General features: G+C 44.9%; 1 protein-coding gene across 2 annotated transcripts in view; it reads right to left on the bottom strand.

The window, feature by feature from the left end:
• DYNC1I1 (dynein cytoplasmic 1 intermediate chain 1) overlaps window positions 1-20,074 on the bottom strand; it is a 1,604,297-nt gene that overhangs the window by 436,135 nt on the left and 1,148,088 nt on the right. For both annotated transcript variants that reach the window (XM_085630867.1, XM_085630869.1), the window contains exon 11: window positions 18,796-18,921. In XM_085630867.1, the coding sequence (XP_085486993.1) occupies window positions 18,796-18,921 (126 nt within the window). The remainder of the gene's footprint in view (window positions 1-18,795; window positions 18,922-20,074) is intronic.

The raw sequence follows: 20,074 nt of genomic DNA, 5'->3' as shown, positions 1-20,074 counted from the left end.
GCTCAATCTGGAGCCCTGCAGCCAGAGTGCTGTGCTGACGGCCCCCCCCCCGGAGCTTGCCCCCCCGCCCCCGCACCGCAGGGGCTGCAGGGGCCTGTGTTACGCCCTTACAGGCTACCCAAAGCAGAGGCAAGAAACAAAATAGAGAGCGGCAGCGTGACCCAGATTCAGGCTCGTATGAAGGTCCCCTGCAAGGAGTCTACTCATCCAAAGGAAAATTATTGCACCTCTTTGCATTATGTGAATAACAAATAGCTCTCGGTGTTTATCAGACACTCCTCTGAAATGTTTCCTTTAATTCGCGTGGTTCGTTTTATACAAAGCAAGAAGACCGTGTTTTACATCGAATCAAAAAGCACAGCACGAAAAAAGTACTTTAGATGGAGGCTGATGCTCCCCGCCGGTACATAGTATTTAATACGTAAGTGTTCAATCACGGTACATTTTTAATTTTCCTTAAATTTCACAATTTACCTTCTGTTATACATAGTGTCATCAAACATTGTTTACATGAAAAGTCGCTGTGCCAACGAAACAGAATTCAAAGCGCCAGGATACCTCTCCCCAAGGTGAAGTTTTGCGCTATAGAAATGAAACATTTATTCAAAATAGAATATCTGATTGAGTCTGCTCTGAAAATCTCACCAAAATTGCACTGAAATAAAAAACGACAACTGTAGGTGTGCACATACATGCTCGTGAATGTGATCAACTCAGTGAAATAAGGCAAAGTGAAGAAACAGAGTAAATGGCGCAAAAATACAATTAAGTTGAAGGTCACGAAAACAGCAGACAATTTTACAGAAAGGGATTCAATTGTTGAAGGAGACCACAGTAACGCCGACAATTGCGCTGAAGGATCGACGGCGTGGTGGGAAGAGTTGTCACTGACACCAATAGGGCTGTGTCCGTCATATCACATCGTTGTCTCCACCCCCTTATAGTCTGTCTGGAGCTAGGACAGGGCAAGTCAGGATCTGTGCACTACAAAGACTCTCCTTTGAAGTATGCCTGCTTCAAAGGTGGAAAGGAGTATAAATATCAGACCTGAAACCCCACATTCTTAGAACACTTCTGGATCAAGAGGAGACTCAGACAAGAGGAAGAGCTGGAGTGCTGTCAGGAGGAGTACTGCTCCAATGCTGTGTTGCTTTGCTGGGTTGGCCTGCAGTGGCTACTTCTGCTTTGGAGAGGACAAAGACTGAACATTTCTGTTTTGTATCCTGCTTGAGAAGATTCTCCCAGAGTTGTGTCTGCTTGCTTCCTGTTAAGAAGTCTCAGGGCCATCAAAGACTTCACCTGCAGCGTCCCTGAACTCCACTGCCTGCTGGAAGATCTGACCTGCCAAGTGGTGCCAATTCCAGTTCTGGACCCTTGGAGGTGATTCTACTACTTTAAGACTGGAAAATCCACACATCACTTTCCAGTACTGTTTTTCCTGTGGCAAGCTTGCTGTGTGGTTGAAAAACCAACGCATCGATGTGGTGTGGCTGACAAATTGACGCAGTGCCTGTTCATGCCCTGAAGAACCGCCTCAGCCCAAGTCTAGAGCACCAAGTCTCCGACATCCAAGACCCCTGCTCTGACTCCAACACAGGCCCTGCTGTGTGGCTGAAAGAATCGACGCATCACCGGTCTGCAGCTGAAAGTATTGATGCAGCACCTGTTTCGTAACGTCAACCCCCGGCATGTCTTGATATCCACGCATGTCCCCTGTTTGCCAAGTTTACGATGCATCGCTCCACCAAATGGAGTAGCCTCTGGAAATTGGCGCTTCTCCTTGCAGTAAGTAATCAATGCAACACTTCTCCTGCGTGCAGCAGAACTGATGCCTCTATTCCCCTGGGACTCAAGAACCGATGCATCGCTGTGCTTTCTAAACCTGGGTGGAGTTTGCGGAGTCCCGCTATGCGGAACTCACCGAAGTGCAAAAAAAATTCTGCCATGCTACGCGGAGCTCCATAAGCGGCTGAGTGCGTGAGATAAATGCCGTTCATGGTGATTTTCAGTGCCAGATGCTTGTCCGCACTGTGTAATCATCGCGAACGGCACCATACACAGCGCAGGAGGACGCTGCTTCCTTTCTGCCGCTCGAGTAGATTTTTACTGAAGCAGCAGCTTTCTCAACGCAAACAGACGGCTTCTCAACGCGAGTGGTCGCGACCATATGCGATCACTCGCAATGAGAAATCTGACTGCCCGTGTTCATAAATCTCGCCGGGAGGTTGATTTCCCACGCTCGTGCTTGCCAGCTTGATGTTGACGATCGCGAATGAGGAAAAACCTCACCCGGAGGTGGATTTTCCTCGCTCGTGCTTGCCAACTTGACATTGAAGAACGCAAGCAAGAAACAAAACTCTGCTCAGCTATGCGGAGCAGAGTTTTTCGGAACTCTGCAAGCTCGGCGTAACACCGAGTCCGAAAACATCTGCAAACTCCGCGAGCGGAGCTCACTGCCCAGAGTTAATGCTTTCCTGCTTTGCGGCTGTTTTTTGTCTTGGATTTTGATGCATCAAATGTACTTTGTGCTAAAATCAACTAATTCATAGAGTTCTATGGACAGAATTGCTTAAACCTTTTAAAAGTGATATTTTGAGTTATGTATGTTAGATTTATGTCATTTTGGTCTTGTTTAGTTTAGATAAAGATTGTTTATTTTTTTAGACTAGTGTGGTGTCCATTTGTAGTGTTTTCACTGTGTTACTGTGTGTTTTATGTACAAATGCTTTACACATTGCCTCTGAGTTAGGCCTTACCGCTCATTCCAAGATTCCAAGGGTGTGAGCAGGGGTTAGCTGGGGTGTGTAACTCCCTTACTCTGAATAGAAGTAAGGGTCCCTACTTAAACCGAATGCATACCACTGCCAACTTAGAGACCCTGTTTCTAACAGTGAGTGTCTCAAAGGCTGTGTGAGTGAGTGTGTGAGTGTCTGGGAATGGCTGCATAATTGTCTCACTGGGTGTGTCATTGGGTGCGTTAGTGTCTGAGTGGGTCTGTGAGTGTGTGTGAGAGTGTCTGAGTGGGTTTGCGAGTGCCTTAATGAGTGTATGAGTCAGTGTGAGTAAGTGCATGAGTGTCTGAGTGAATCTGTGAATTGGTGGGTTAATGTCTGAGTGGGTCTGTGAGTGGCTGTATTGGTCTGTGACTGGGTGTATGAGTGGGTCTGAGAGTGGGTGGACATGTCTGAGTGGGTGCATGAGTGTCTGAATGGGTCTGTGAGTGGCTGCATGGATCTGTGAGTGGGTGCATGAGTGTCTGAGTGAGTGTGTTTGTGAGTGAGTGTCTGAGTGGGTCTGTGAGTGGGTGTTTCAGTGTCTAAGTGGGTCAGTCAGTGGGAGTGCCTGAGTGTGTGAGTGGGTGCCCAATTGTCTGTGTGGGTGTCAGTAGCTGTGTGAGTGACTCAGCCACAAATGAATCACACCTACCCTTTTATCCACCAAGAGCCCACAGTTTTGCACAAAATATATACCCAAGTGGAGTCATTTATACTGGTTGAATACTAAGTCCTACCCCCTTGGTTAAATGTCCAGTACACATTCTACACTACAGCTGCATAATGGATCACAAGGAAATGTCACCAGTGACCTTGTGTGCGTCTAGGGAATGTGATTGTTCGTGGTGCATATTTATCCAGAAATATGTGATAACATTAATCCTCCTATAGAGAAAATAACAAGCCTACAAAGAGGTAAATCTCCACCAAACAAGGGTCTTTCCTCTTAACTATATGAAGTAAGTGTTTCTTTGTTTGGTGGAGATGTCCTCATATTCCTACGCATCAAGAACTGCTCACAAAAATTGGCAGGAAACACACGGGGCGCTTGTTAAGCCGTGAATTTGCACTCCCAGACAGACTGGGAGCCTGTGCCTGCTCTCTCCAAACCAGCAACACAGCTCGGGTTGGAGAAAGCTTCAGTGGGCATGAGGGTTTAGCCGGCCTGAGACAGCTGGCCAAACCGTCATGCACAATGATAACAGTGCCTACCACTCCCCCTCCAGTACTGTCATCCCCTGACCCCGCCCCCAAGACTCGGCACAAGAAAAAGAAAATGATGATAAAACGATTTTAAACCTGTTTTATTACCGTTTTATTCTTCACATTTTGAGGGTGCAGGAAGGAGGGCGACACCATTGCGGAGGAGTTGCATATGACGGACCTCATGTTTATGTGGATATGGGCTTTTAAAGTGCTGTTCTTTGTTATAAGTGCACACCTTTAATTTCAGTCGCATCCACATAGTGTTTAAATGGACTCTGTAAAGTAATTTGTGATGCTGAATGTATTTGGAAACTGAGTACCACCTTATGTGTGTTACACGAGGTCCCAGGTCAGTCAGAGAAGTCTTTGAATGACGTGGAACATACCCCAGAGGACGACAGACTCGAGCGCTGTAGCTCATCACCAGAATGAGTCATACAGTCCCACCGGCTATTTACAGACAAAGACACTGATAGAGGTTGTTATATATAAAAAAACTCAGAGGGAAAAAAAAAATGTTCAGTTCCTCATGTAGTATGCTGTGTATTGTGTAAGATCCCACTGCAGTGCAACAGTCGCTCCCTTCTTTACACTGCAATATCTAGAATCTAATAAAGCAACATTTTTCCCCCGTTACTGAAATGTTGATTTCAGTGTGATAATGTTACCATGACATCATCAAAAAGTCACTCTGTGGCCCTGAAATAAATGTACAGCATTAACGGCATCAGTGTTTTGCATGTCCCATATTATAAATCGGTAAGTTAAAGAGCTTGCTGCCGTTAACGCAATTCAACTTTTCAAAGCACGCAGAATGCACAAATATGGTGCACAAAGCATGTGCGCGCGCCAGTGGTTGTCAAATTCAGTATTACTGTACGTGTGTGCACGAGAGGGGGGGGTCCCAGAAATTGCCTTGAAGTAGAAAGGCTATAGGTTTAGGATGGCGAGTTTCCCTACTCCGGTCCACACTACTGATTCCTTCCCCGGTAATGAATAGAGAGATGTCCTCGGAGGGTGTGGGTCGGAGCAGACAGAGCTCAGGGTTTGGGGATGGTAAAGAGACAGAGTGTCACTGGCTGTGGCTGACATGTAGCTGCTGCAGCCTCAGTGTTGTGAGCTTTCTTTACCTTCAATAACACAAGCCTGGTCACAAATTCCTCTCCTTGTAGCCTATACTTGGAAATCGCCTGATCGCCTCCCCTTCCCTGTAACCAGTGGCGTCACTAAGGGATGCGGGGGGGGTGCAGACCGCACCGGGTGACACCATCACATGGGGTGACACCGTGACACCAAAATGCAAAATATTACTGTCTGTCTATGATTCTATGTCACTCTATGAAATAATTCTTATGCATTGTTTCAGCCCAGCGACAGAAATTTATTATTGAAATATAAAAATATCTCTGTTCTGTTAGTTATAAACACAAAAACAACGTGTTATAGTTTTGTTTTGCTTCAACCCTAGTGACGCCGCTGCTGAGCCTCTGCTTTAAATCACATTGCGTGCAGTGCTTTTTGTCCGATCTTCCTAATTTTAACAAAGGTATACAAAACCCAATGCCACAGCACTTTGTTTCAAGATGTATGTACACAAACATCGCTAACAAGTCAAAAAGCATCTCGCTATTCACCCTGGCTGCCAACTGTGATCAGTTTTAAACAAATCGCACAAGAGTCGTGAGTGTTTCCCTGGGTACATGTATTAACACATAGCCTAACCTCTCCTAAAAATATTGTGCATGACACAGGAAACATATCACAAGTGGCTAGTTATTGAAACTGTTTGCAGTTCTACAAAAGGTTTGATCACACAAGAGGAAAGGAAGTGTAAGAATTGTTTATGATGTATGCTGCCAAGTGTACTCTTGGAGCTTTTTCTTTTTTAATGTTAGGAGAGAAATGCAACAAACCTTCAGACGCATTGGAAATTCGCTATTAAACCAAAATGACCACATTAGAAATCCCAGCAACTCTTTAAACTTCACAGATGGAGCAGGCCGAGGATAGAGCCGGGAGAGGCTGGGATGAAAACAGAGTGCTCATGCAGTGCTGATGAAAAAACGTGATAGTTGGAAGGCACTGTGACACAAAGCTTGGGAGCAGATCGTGCCACGAGTTATCTAGACGAGGTAACGTGTATGAGGCACAAACAATCCAATAACAGCTATGGATATGCACAATTCATAGCTATTGTCTGCACTTCAAAAGACTTTCAATGTGCCTTTGCGTTGAGAGCCTTAAAATGCACCTGCACACTGAAACACTTGCTATGCATGCACCCTGAACCCCACCAGTAGATGCCTGATGCACAAAACAATAACTTTGTACACTTCCTGCCACTCTGTTCTAGTGTACTAAAGTTTGTGTACCAAATACACACCTCAGTCACTGCAAGTTGTATTCCCCTTGAAGTCCCCACATTCCCCTCAAACCTGCTTTTAGTGACCCCATGTATGTCTCTCCTCATGGTCCGGCTCTCAGTGTGCGTCAGCTTCTGCCTCCTGAGAGGGGGGCCACATGGCTACCCTCCCTGGGGCGATTTTAGCCTGCCCATTATTCAATGAGGGAGATGACAGCGTGGTCCCCCCTCCTCGGGCCAATTACAATCCCAGGGACCTCATCCACCAGGGCCCGGACATGTTTCCCTGAATGCTCTGGAGGCTACTCTGGGCACCCAGTGTGCTCTGGGACCATGAGGGTTAATCTTAAGGTCCCGCAGTCCTAGACGGCTCGCCGCCTCCTGTGAGATCTGGCATTGTTATTGCACATAGAGACCTGCTGGAAATGTAGCTTCCTGTGTGCAAGAGCAAACGTTTCACCTCTTTTCCTGCCGGCGTGTCTGTGGGCAGGGAAAGAGATAAAACCTCTGCTTCCAGTAGGTGGAAGTACTTTGACAGCCCCCACCTGCTGAAACCAGAGTGTTTCCTCTGACTTGGTGGGAGCTGTCAAAGCTCCTGCCAAGTCAGTGCAAACCGCTATGTTATCAGGAGCGGGCACTGGGGGGTGGCAGTAACCAGGGCCATATACGGCTCCAGGAGGGGGGCCGGGTGGATACCCCTCCTTCTATTTGTACAGGTTGGCCCTGGGGAGGTGTTGGTCTCCAGTGCTATATATGGTCCGAGAGGGGGGCTGCGTGACCCCCCTCCCAGTATTATATATTGTGTAGGGCCCCGGGGAGGTGGTAGTCCCCAGGGCTTGGGGGGTCTGAGCGGCCCCCTACTATTTGTTGGATTTATTGTCCCAGGGAGGTGGTGGTCCCAGAGGCTTGCAGTAAGCCCAAGATTGGGGTCAACTCAGCCCCCTCCATCATTAAAATGAAAACCCATTGAGAGGTGGTGGTCCCCAGGGCTTCGAGAAAGCCCAGAAAGGGGTCCGCTCAGCCCCTTCCATTATGTAAATAAAGCCCCAGGGAGGTGGTGGTCACCAGGGCTCTAAGAGACTTAGGCTCCCCTCTCCTTTTTTAAAAAAATGCCCCTGGGACGTGGCGACATATTCGTGAATTTTGCGATGTGCCACCAAAATGTTTAAAATAAAAAAGAAGCTTTTTTGCCCTCCTGGCAGGGTCCCTCTGGGACCCCACTACCAGAGTTAGAGGGTCAGGTTATTCGTACCATGCCCCCTTTTCTTTTTTTTAACGATTTATTTGGGACACGGCTGAAGCTGAGTCCCAAGATGGCTACCAGCACTGCCTGGTTGAAGTGTTGGTAGCCAATCAGAGCTCTACAGATCACTACACAAGCTCGTTATTATTTGAGAAGTCTTCTCACTCTTAGATATATAAATTTGGATTTCCTTTAATTTCTCGACAACTACTGAATGGATTTACACCAAATAACTGAAAGCATGATCTGTGTAACCAAATCTACTTTTCTGCCAAATACAGTGTCATCCTGTCCAGCGGTTCGGGCTGTACTCGTGTTCAAAACTCCTTTGGGAATCAAGATATGAAACACTTTTTTTAACCCTCTCCCCCCTTTTTCTTGGCCTACGCTTGACAGATTAACCAAAACTTTCCATGCGCAACAAAAATCACTGGCATCCTTTTTTGGGGAAAGTTTTGTGAAGAATATATTTATATGTATACACCCATAACATAAGGCAGTAGCCATTTGACTGGGACATAAATATAGTGCCACTCCAAAAAGTTTCCCAACAATATGGCAGAGGGCACTTGACTTTACCACTGATTGCTTGTACCTATATAGATTAGGTTGTCTTTACAAGTGTTCCATAGTAATCAAGACATTTATTGAAAGTTGCAATATTGATTCATCAGCATTGGAATATTTACTTATCTTATTGAAATCAAGCACAATTTATTACAGAAACAAAAATAGATACATACAGTTTTATGTTGAAGCCACAACCCCTCAACTTTGTGGAGAACATTTTAAGCAGCTACATCTTATTCAAGAGGGTCATTTAGTAACAACAAGTTATTGTAGCTTTGTACTCGATTTGTTAAGCAGTTGCTTCTGTCTTGAGCAGGACATCTAGTACAGTTCTGAGGGGCTGCATCTTGTTAAAGACTTCACGCTGTTTCTTCTGACTCAAGAAGGACTTCTAGTAACTACTTGAGGTAACAGTTGGACCGATTGGCTGTGCCAATGCTTGTTAATTTTTACACCAGTGCAAATTTGCTGTCAGTGTTCCGTATTTTATTAAGCATTGAAAAAGATAAACCTGTGCCATCATAAACTGCAGCACTGAGAACTTAGTCCTCCAGTGATTTCTAGTGGTACAGTATGCATGTGAATTCAACTTTTTTCCATTATTTCTTTGCAGTAGCAGAAACAGTTCTGTCTTCTCTAGAATTAAAGTGTACTCAGCTCATGGCATGCTGTGTTATTTAAGCCAATCATTTCAATATTGTATGTTTTAATGGCAGAGCGGCACACTTTTGTAACATTCAATAATGCAACCTTTTGCCAAATGCATGCTCTTTAGTTTGTTGTGAAAATCACAATTTAGTCACATCAATAAGGACTGGAATTACATTAACATTTTAGTTAAGCGTATATATGGAAAGAGAAAATGAGTTGAAAATGTCACACTGCTTTATATCATGAAGATCATGATATATAAAAAATGTCAGTAGCTAAAATTTCCAATGCAGTCTTAAGAAACCTATTAGAGTTTGACTAGATTATACTGCCTCTGAAAAGTTCTTAAGTGTTGAGGTCACAAAATAGTCCAGGAGACACAGGATATTTCTTTAGGGTTCCTCCCATTACGCTGTTTCAGTACTATGAATTAATATTAAAGTAGAATAACCTGCTGGCTCTGTCAGGCCAGCAAACAAATGACTGTAATTTCAGCAGTTCTGATATGGCAAAAAGGATTTGAAGAAGGCACTCCATCATGACCTCCCCAGTAATAATGCACGAACAACAAGGTGATGGATGGGATGCTTGAACTAATCTCAGCCACTGGCAATCACTCGGGCCGCATCTCAATAGTTTTTTGCCCACCATGCCACCTCGTTTTGGACCCAACCATTAGCAAATCAGTCTTGACCCTGTTCCTCATTAAAACAGTCCTGCCCGAACTGCCAGCCGAGGGCCTCCCTGACTGGTTTCAACCTTGTTATGGACTTTTGTCAGACAGTCCTAGGTTGCTTGTGTTCCGGTTCAGGGAGGACTTCATCTGGCAGTTTGGGCTGGACTGTTCTTATGAGGAGCAAGGTCATGACTGTTTGCATATGGCTGGGTCCAAACTGAGGTAGCGGGGTGAGCAAAAAATGATTAGGATGAGGCCTGAGCAATCAGCAGAGGCTGAAATTAATTCAAGCAGACCATCCATCACCTTGTTGTTTTTGCATTTGCCACCCTCAGTGTGCCGGGTACGCCCAGCCATAAGTTCCAGGCTTGATGTTCCCCTTAAAACAAGCTAGACCGGGCTGAAGAGCCCTATCTATGGCAAAATCGGTTCTAGGATGCTTGTGTTCTGGTTCAGTGAGGACTTGACCTGGCAGTTCGGGTTGGACTGTTCCCATGAGGAACATGGTCAAGACTGATTTGCATATAGCTGGTTCCAAACCTGAGGTGGCATGGTGGGCAAAAACGATGGAATGGGATGCGGCCTCAACCAATTGCAAATGGCTGAGATGAATTTAAGCATTCCATCCTTCACCTTGTTTTTATATTTGCTGCCGTAATTGTGCTGGGTATGTCCAGACGTGTGTCCCGGGCTCGGTGCGCCACTGGAACTAAGCTATACCTGGATGAAGTGCCCTAATTAGGGCAAAAACGGTCCTAGGTTGCCCTTGATTTGGTTCAAGCAGGACTTGACCTGGCAGTTCAGGCTAGACTGTTCCCATGGGGGACATGGTCAAGACTGATTAGCATACGGCTGGGTCCAAAATGAGCTGGCATGATGGGCAACAAACTTGGGATGCTTCTCCCCCACTTCAAAGGTACAACTGGGTATAAATACCACCACTTCAGTACACTTCTGGAACTGTGGATACTCTGCCAGGAAGAAGGACAGATGAGCTGCTGAAGGAATGTTACTCTGTCTGACTGCTTCCCTTATGGACTTCTGCCTTGCTGTGCTGACCTGCTGCCCTCTGCCTGGGCGAGAAGAACTGGACCTGCACCTCGAATTCAGGACTCCCAGAGTGACTGAAAGTGTTAGTCTGCTGGCCTCCTGTTCTGAACCATAGGGACATAACAGGTTCCCAAACACCTGCACCAGCAGCCAGATCCAGCTGGAGCAACCTCCTGCCCCCCAAGTGGTGTCCCTCAGGCCCTAGAGTCTTGGTGTGGCATCAGAGAGGCTGAAGTAAAGTTTTTGGGCTCTTTGTGACCGGGCCCGTTGGTGCCGATTCCTTCACACTCGCACAGCCCGGCAACACAAAGTTCCGTTAGCCCGACCAGTCGCACTATAGCATTGACTGCTCACATGGAGTGAGACTGCAAAGCACTGGCCTAACCGCCCACGATGACAAGTTTCTTGTGCTGCAGCGATGACCGTCCACGACGCCCGGCCTTTCCTTTTCACTATATCGACCGCATTTTGGTGCTATTTTACCCTAAAATCTTTAAAAATTCATAACTCCGGTTCTACTGATTGGATTTGTTTTTCATTTTGGTCTTGTTTTATTTATTACATTTTGCTCTATTACTCTAAACTGGTGTGGGACCCTTTTGTGGTGTGTTTTCACTGTGTTACTGTTTGAAGTTTTGCACAAGTACTTCAACTTGACTGCCTGGTGCCAAGCTACCTGAGCAGTTAGCACAGGTTAATTTAGGGGTTGCTTGTGACTTCACCCTGAGAATAATTGTGGTGGCTGCTTGAGAAGGGTTCGCCCCCAACCAGTAACCCAATTTCTTACAGCACCCCAGCCAGATTCTTTAAGAAGTATGCCTCCACACTCACTCATATGACAGCGATGCATAGGGACTTGCTTCAGAATGGCCAACTATCCTATGACTTGCATGGAGCCATAGTGGTGGTTATACATAAACCTGGTAAAGAGCCTCCTGACTGTGCCTCTCATAGGCTGATCTCCTAAATGAATGTGGAGGTGAAAATCCTCGCTAAAGTGTTGGTGAATAGGTTGATTAAGGTAATATGCAACCTGTTCCAGTCCGATCAAAATTGAGTCATGCCAGAGAGGGGTAATGAGGCATTGCATAAAGAGGCTATATGTAACTCTGGCCCATGCGAGACTGCTGCCCTGGATCCAACTGTTTGTGAGAAGGCTTTTGACTCTATAGGTTACAGTTCTTCAATACATAAACTTCGGCCCCCTTTTCAGACCACAAGTTCTACTTCTCTACACTTATCCCCTACAGTCAGCGCAAACGGCGTTCTTTCTGACGCATTTCCAATTTAACTACGAGGCAGGGATGCCCGCTGTCTATTACTTTTCACACTAGTATTGAGCTCTTAGCAATGTGGGTGAGAATTGACTATCAATACTGGGGTATTTGTTGGACCGAAGCACATGAAGAACACATTGCGCTTTATGCAGATGATATCCTGTTACATGATTCTATGCCTCAATTCACTATACCCAGGATTTCCTACAGGCTAGAGGTATTTGGTGAGGCCTTTGGTCTACAGGTAAACTGGGAAAAGTCTACAACAGTTCCTCTGCGTAAGGACTTACCTTTAGACACCTGGGATCCTGACTGTGCCCCATGAGTGCAGTCGGACCCGACAAGATGTTGGGAACTGAACAGCCTTTCACTAGTCAGAAAACCCAGATCCCACATAGATAGGCGGAGCACATTTTCACTTTCCATTATGGCAGGAGGAGCCCTTCTTAAGATGATCACTCTGCCTCAACTACTGTATGTACAGCAAAATTATCCCTGTCCCCTTCTCGACAGATTTCTCACTTCATTGCAATCAGAAATCCCTAGCTCCCTTTCGGTGGGGGGGGGGGGGGGGGACGCGGGTGTCCCAAGAGTATCCTTCACTAAGTGTGTGCAATCTCACTTTGATGGGGGCACTGGGAATTACCTGTATTAGACTTTATTAGTGGGCTGCTCACTTAGTTTTAATAAATGTCTGGTTTTTCGCTCATAGAGCTGACCCGCCTATCTGTCTTAAGATGGATGTAAATCCTAACTTCTGTTGCAAATGTATGGGGATAGGATCACCTTGGCCCCCCCATCAGTTTCCAGGCTTCCGATTAACAGTTGGCATAGGGCATTTAAGATGATGGGCTAAAATAAGTGGAAACTCATGGTGACACCCTTGTGGTATGGCGATAGGTTACTGTCTGTGGCCCTACTCACTGGATTTAGGATTTGGGACACTATTGAGATCTCTCATATGAAGTCTTTGAGTAATTACGGACTGAATTCAAACCGCATTATTCACAGTTTTTTTTTAGATACATCCAACTCCTGCATCCCTCGGATGACTAAAGGAGCAACTTGGCTATGGTTCTCAAATTCAACCCACTGGACTCAAAATTTGTTCTAGGCAAACTAGCGATTAGTGGAACCGCTAGGGCCCTAGTCGTTAACACCCCTCCTATCTACCAGCGAGAAATGAGAGCTAGACATGGGCCCCCTGCAGAGGATGAGGCTAAGATTAGCCCGTCAGCTGCTCATACCAGCCTGTCTGCATCTAGTACACTTTAAGAATTTTCAAAGAATATATTATATGCCATCTCAGCTGTTTAAAATGAGGAAAGGTGAAGATGACCTCTGTCTTAAATGCCATTCATGTACGGACAACATATTCCATTTAGTCTGGGAATGCCTGGTAACCCAGGTGTATTGATCAAGAACACACAATATTCTTGCACAAGTTAGTGAGAAGTAACTGGCTGCTTGGAATCATAGCTGATGAGGTTGGAGACTGGGCTTAGAGAAGATTTGTAGTCACAGGTCTAGTATTAGCAAAGAGTTATAGCGAGATACTGGAGAGCCCCCACTGCCCCACCTACTGCAGAATGGTACAGACTCATGGACATGCGTGCTATGGCAGAGGAGTCAGTATATAAAGCAGGGGGCTGCCTCACAAAACAAATGTCTTATGATGCAACAACAAATTATCCAATTTTTATTATAATAGATGTCTTCAATCATCAACTAATAACCTACCCTTATAAATGATCCATAGTACAAAGATGTACAAGTATTAGTTCGACTTTATCTAAGAGGGCTGGCAGAGCCAGTTACCTCCACTGAGAAGGGGCACAGTCGTATCTGCTCTGACATTGATTCTCACCTTGGATCCTTGCATTGAGTGCTATTCGAGGAAGCAGAGAAATTGTTGCACTTTCCTCTCTCCTCCAGTGCTGCTCCTATTAGGTTACTGTTTGTTGTTTGCTGCAGAATCACAGTTCCCAAACAAGAGACTACCAAGTTTATCAAGCACAGCAGTACCCAGAGGAGGGAATCTGGTAAAACACTTAACGCTCTTGGCCCCCTACCAACCATCCTTATTAATAGTCCTCCAGGAACTAAAGTGTCAAAGTGGGATTCCCCCTATCTGTCTCCCAGGTTTAGTTAAAACCACTTGCTTACAAGAAAATGAATTTATTTTTAAACGGGGTGCTGACCCTCGGGGCCTTGAACCCATTAGACCAATATTCACCTCCTCATAATTGGAGCCCTCTAATCTGTAGACTACTAGGAACATGCATGTATATTTAAAGAGTGGGGGTAGTCCCAAGGCACCTGAAAGCAATTAACCCCATAAGAAGGCAGCAGAGTCTTTGGAATGCAAAACCTAGACAGGTTTAACCGCAATCTGGTTAGCCCAGGCAGAAGAAAAAATAGACCCCGATACAAAGATTTTTTTGTAGAGAAAAAGGTAACGTATTGGTAGTGTGGTGTAGGCCTACCAGTCTGCCTGTCCTCCTCCAGCATCCTTCCATTAATGCTAAACCTCCTTCTAAGCCCCCTATTATAGATTCCGTCTGACTGTAAGTCTTTTTTTCCAGGAGTCTAAAAATTTTAGAATGTGAAAACTCAGGTGAGGCAATCTAATAGGGTTTTTCCAGAACCAAATACTAACCAAAACATCTGCCTGGTTTCCTAGAAAGGCGGGCGACTGACCAACCCAATCTAGACATACCAGTGAATTTGGTGACATGCTTGCTAAATCATACTTGACTGTGCAGAGGGTTATTACTTCCATAATGTATCTGTTAGGATCACTTGATTGTACCTGTCACAGTGACCGCTGAGCACATTTAGGTGATGCAAGGCTGATGCACCTGGAATGTTGCCAGAATGGGGACTGGTATACTGTGGTCACTTTCTAGGGATAATCAGAAGTAGTGTGCAAAATTCAGAAATTATGATTTGATCTCCTAGAGGGTATCAATTAAACATATTGATAACCCACCTGTTACTTCAGTAATAGCCTTCTTCCCCATTAACTCTTTTCATTCAAACAATAACTTTCGCTTTCCACCCTTACTGGCATGCCCACATAGTCAAAACATCACTGTTATATTCTATCCACATTGTAGTTCTGTTCTCTTCCTTGTGGTGTTTTGTGTTTACTGGCAAGCATCCTTATCATTCTGAGCTAGAAAGAATCTAATAAGTGGATTGCGTTCTCTCTTGTGTTTTTTATCACGCGCACTGATGCTTTTCTGTTAATTACTTTGAAGACTCTGACTGTGGGTTGAGTTTTATCAGTGTTTGGCTTGATACCTACTGATTATGCTTCTCTTCAATAGGTTTCCTGTTTGCGTGCCGCCCTTGTTCATGTTCTCCATGAAGGCTATAATGCAGCCTGCGTGGAGAACGGCGAAAGTGCGCATGACTGGTTTGGGCCGCCTGAGAGATCCGACCACACAGTCATTGTGCACTTAGGAATGGGCAAACCACTCCTCCTCTGCCCTGCTCCGAGAGCAGAGAAGCCCCTCCCACCCGCCGGCCCGTCCGCAAAGGAAACATAAAATGATAATAACTCAAAGTTATTATCATTTTTATATTTTCTTTACTTCCCTGCTCAAAAGGAGTGGGATGACGCTCCTCCGCCATAGCGGAGGAGCCGCCGCTGCCACCTTCTACGAGCAGGTGGTAAATATCTGTGGAGGGGATGTGAGGTTGAGGGGGTGTGAAGCATATGGCAGTTAGGGCATCTGGGCAAAGGATATAGTTTCTCTGGAGGGGGCAGTGTTTGCTCCCGCCTGGTGCCTGAGGGGGCAGGACTATGGCTTTTCCCTGTAACCCATGCTCCGTTTTTTCCTGGAGTGGATCAGCTCCCACTAAAATCTGTCCATTGTTTCCAATCCAAGATATTTCAAGTCCAGTAGCACAAGGCAAGTGGGTGTTGTCAGGACCAATAGCCATCAGGGATACTGCTCCAAGCAACTCGTAATGGAGGTCCCTACAAGCTCTGGAAGTAACAGGCAGGAACATCAAGGTACAAAGCATTTGGGTAGTCAACCATTGATCCTCATCTCTGGGATGTTCCACAGAGGAATACTGGAGTGTTCACTTAAGGTGATGAAACCCCCTTGATGTCTGCCCTTATCTGTGATCCACTCGCCAGGAGAAGGCAAGAAGTAAATGAAAAACAAAGTCAATCAGTATTAAATATGACTTTACAAGAGACTTAAGGAATTATTCAGAGTTTGGAGGACAGGGTAATCTACTCCACCACACTTGTGTCTGCCAAATTCCTGGTTTCCCCAATTTATTCAGAGTTGGGCAAATTGTCATGTGTCTGCTGGTAGTGTTGCCACTGGCTCCACCAGGGGAAACTTTTGACCAATGGCCCAAATGACATCCGGTCATCAGTCAAAGTAATTAAGACCATCTTCTCTATGTAGTCCAGATGTTCGATGTATTTTTTTCCTCTTTGGGACTGGCAGGGAAACATATAGAAGACTCCCACACGCTGGGGAAAAACTTCAAGAATGTCAGGGATATTTATTTTTTTGTTTTTCTTAAACTAGCTCCCTCTTTGGGAGTTTGTTTTTGAAAAACAATGTCAACTTTGCTCTACTGGTGCACTGAACACGGTGCCTACACCGCAAAGCTTCGGTGCCTTCAGAAAAGCTGCCATGCAAGGCTCTTTAAAGGCACGGAGATCTCCGCAAGGCAGTCAGAGTTCTCTAATTATGGTGGGCCCTGGTCTGCCAAGGTAGCGGAGTAAAACTGTTGGACTGGCAGAAAGGATTCCTGCATGCTAGGGGCTAAAAAAAGTCTCCTAGGGACTTGTTTAGAGCTAAGCAGGTGTGGAACATTTGCACAAAGGTGGCAGATGTTCTGTCTGCCCTATTATAGGTGCGTTGATGCCAGCGGTATTCTAAATATGGCATCACCACACTCTAAATAAGGTCTTCAATTAGAGTTTTGTGCATGCTGCGCTCCACGAAAGCCAATGCAAGACCCTTAAAGCTTTTCTGGTGAAGGCATTTCACCGACTACTGAATTATCAATGTAAAACTTCACTTTTGCATTGTGCTCTGGCAAAAGCTACGACAAGATAATCCCGCAACCAAAAAAACTAGTAAAAGCTTAGCCTACTTAGTCAAAGACAATAATATGTCTCCCAGTCTTATAAAATGCCATTGCCCTTCTGGAAAGCTACAGGAGCGAGTTCATAATTATAATAGCCGATAAGATAATTCATGCTACTATGGGCACGATTTATATTTAGGCGGGTGGCCCGTTTCTCTACCAGGACGACAGAGTAAATTACTCCAGCACTCTGACAGAGATGCTGCCCGCCTTATTCAGAAATGACTGCCAAGCTGGTGGTCACTTCTTTTTTTTAATTTCAAAGTATTTTATTAAATTTTATACATACAGTTATGATCGCTTTACCATTACAGGGTAACAGCCCAAACTGGCTGTCCTTGTCAAGGATGCAGGTAAAATTGTAAAAAAAAATTGATACTTGTATAGCGCACTACTCACCCGCAAGGGTCTCAAGGCGCTTGTACGAATACCGCTGTGGAACCCATCCTGGCTTTCCCTGTGAGGCGTCCACTCCTGGGCACCCCCAAGGTGGAGGCCAGACATCCTTAGCGTTGTGGGGGCCATTGTGGAGATTAAGCAAGCTATTGCCCAGAGTTGCAGAGTGGGACTCCATGATTGGAATGGCACCGAGGCGAGAATTATCAGGTCCGTGGAATATTTGAGCCCAAGACCCGCCGAGGCAGGGAATTGAACCCTGGTCCCGGGCTAGACCTCTGCATCAGGGTCTGCCGCTCTAATCATTGAGCCACACTTCTCCACCACAGGTAAGTGGTATATATGTTTGGCTGTCCCCTTTTCCACTGTCTTGCTAGAAGAATAAGAATGGATGAGAATGGGAAAGATAGAGAATAAAAGAGAGAAAGGATGAGATAGTATACAAGAAGATTATTTCAGTCGTGGGTCTGTACTGGGGATATGGGGATATGCTTGTGAGCAAACGCTCTTCTCCAGCTGAGTTCACGGTGGTTCGTAGGGGTCCAGGTGTTCGTCCAGTGATGCCCACATTCCCCTGGTTGCTGGTCTCCAGGGTGAGTTCCGCAGGGCGGTACTGTCCGCGCCTCTGAGGTACGTCACCCAGTTACGCCAACCTTTGAATGTCGCCTTGGTAGTATCGTCACTTCTAAAGCATTGCCAGGAACCACCGTCAAGGCGGTTCCTGTCAGGGCTTTTTCCAGTGAGGTGCAGGGGCTTCATCAAAATGACAGAGCCTTGCACCAAAGTGTTTTCACTTTTTATTTTCAAAAGGAAAATCACAAAGCAGGATTTTCTTTTTGAAAAGAAAAAAGATAATTAGACCGATACTACAAAACATTAATGGCATGTTATTCCTTTCATTATATGCCACCAAAACAGGACAGAGAAAACAACGTATCCCCTTGATTATACAAATATTTTGAATAATGTGTGTCCAAGGCAACTGGAGGAACAAGTCCGTGCCCACAGTTTTTCTCGAATAAACATGAATATGCTGGATTGACACATAATCCATCCTTTGTTGCATAATTTGCAGTTTTAAACAAAACCCATTTCTAGCTAAAATGTTGCTACACTTGCTGAACGTAGGATGCAACACCGAAAGTGTTCAGATTTTCCTTTTCTTGCTACATTATTTTTCTTTTTCTGCTGAGTAATTTAATCTCCCCTGAAACATAAGGTGGTCCTCACAGGGAATAATTTGATCAGCTTTGCATAGAAACATAGATGCTTTGTTCTTAAGTCCACGGCGCTGCAATATCTGAATCAGAATGCTATCTAAAAGAAAGATCTACAAGCCAAACGTTAGTGGCTGTCCTAGAATTAAACGCCATGCCCTGTCGGAGTTCAATAGCTAGGCAATAAACAAAGACACTCGTTTTTATTTATTGTGAAATTAGCAATGAATTCTTCATGTGACCTACCGGACAGTGGAACACATATTCGGGAGTGGATTTCTTGAATTTCATGTTCCAAACTAATGCAAGCCCATCGGGCTCATGCGGGGCATCTTCATTGTTATTGTAGGATGCAACAACCAACTCCGGGTACTGATGGGAGGGAAACAGCAATTACATTTCAGATATTACTGTCATCTTTAGGACTGCACATTTGTCTTCACATTATAATCACAAATAATTTGTTAATTTATTTGCAGCAATTGATGGATTGTCATTCCTGCAAAGACACTTAACAATAAAATTAAACAAGCATTTGCAATGCAATAGGTCTTGACTTTGGGACCTTGTCTGCCTTTAGCTGTGCAGCACATTAGCCTGGGTGCTGAAACATCTACTGTACATGGAGAGAAAGTAAACACCAAACTGCGTGACACACCAGGTATGGGAACACATGGAGAGAAGTATCGCCTTTCAGCGGGAAATGGTATAGTCCAAAGCTCTGTTTTTAATATAAAGTCAGGGCCTTCGGTGCTCATATCACTGAAAATACAAGATTTGAAAAAAATAGTATTGTCTACGTGTGCTAAAAGACAATTTCTATGGACTGGAATCTAGAGAATGTTAAAGTGATTCTGGTACTTTACTGGCCTCTGCTGGTCGTTTTCCATCAAGAAAGATAAATAGAGGTAGTTGCCAGGAAAAAATGTCCCTAAGCGGAAGCAGACAAGTCCTAGGGCTGATCTCCAGAGCCCACAAAGTACATTCATATATAAGTATATACTAAAGTATTTACAAGAGGTCTCGAATGCTCAACCCAAAAAGGCTTAAAAATGCAGGACTTTGGACAGGGAATATGTTTAAAAAGCACAAATGGAGATTAACCTCAGAGAAAGCATCAACACTCCACAAACAGGTGACAAAATTAGCCTTTGAAAATGTTCTGTTGACTGTGATCTATATTTCAGAAAGTTTGTAGCAAGTTAGTGGTGCGAGAGTGGCCACCGACTTTAAACTGTGATTTAGCTGAACATCCTTGCCATCTCTATATCTGTGTCAATAAAGTATCTTTTGCTCACCTATTTCTAAAGGGACTTAGGTCAAGGTTTACTCTGAGGGCTAATCAGGGGGGTTCAGCTATCAATAGTTTCAAAGCATCTAAAACAACAGATGGAAATCTGAAGTGTCTAACTGAGAAACATCTCAAGCAGGAAAAATAGGATACACAGTTGTGAGATTCTAGATTATTACCTGAGAGAAGGCACCCTTCAAAATAGGAAATCAGTGCCTTGTTAGGTCAAAGGGA

Source organism: Triturus cristatus, chromosome 10 (genome assembly GCF_964204655.1).
Source record: "Triturus cristatus chromosome 10, aTriCri1.1, whole genome shotgun sequence".
Lineage (NCBI taxonomy): Eukaryota > Metazoa > Chordata > Amphibia > Caudata > Salamandridae > Triturus > Triturus cristatus.
This window is presented reverse-complemented; position numbering and strand designations above follow the sequence as displayed.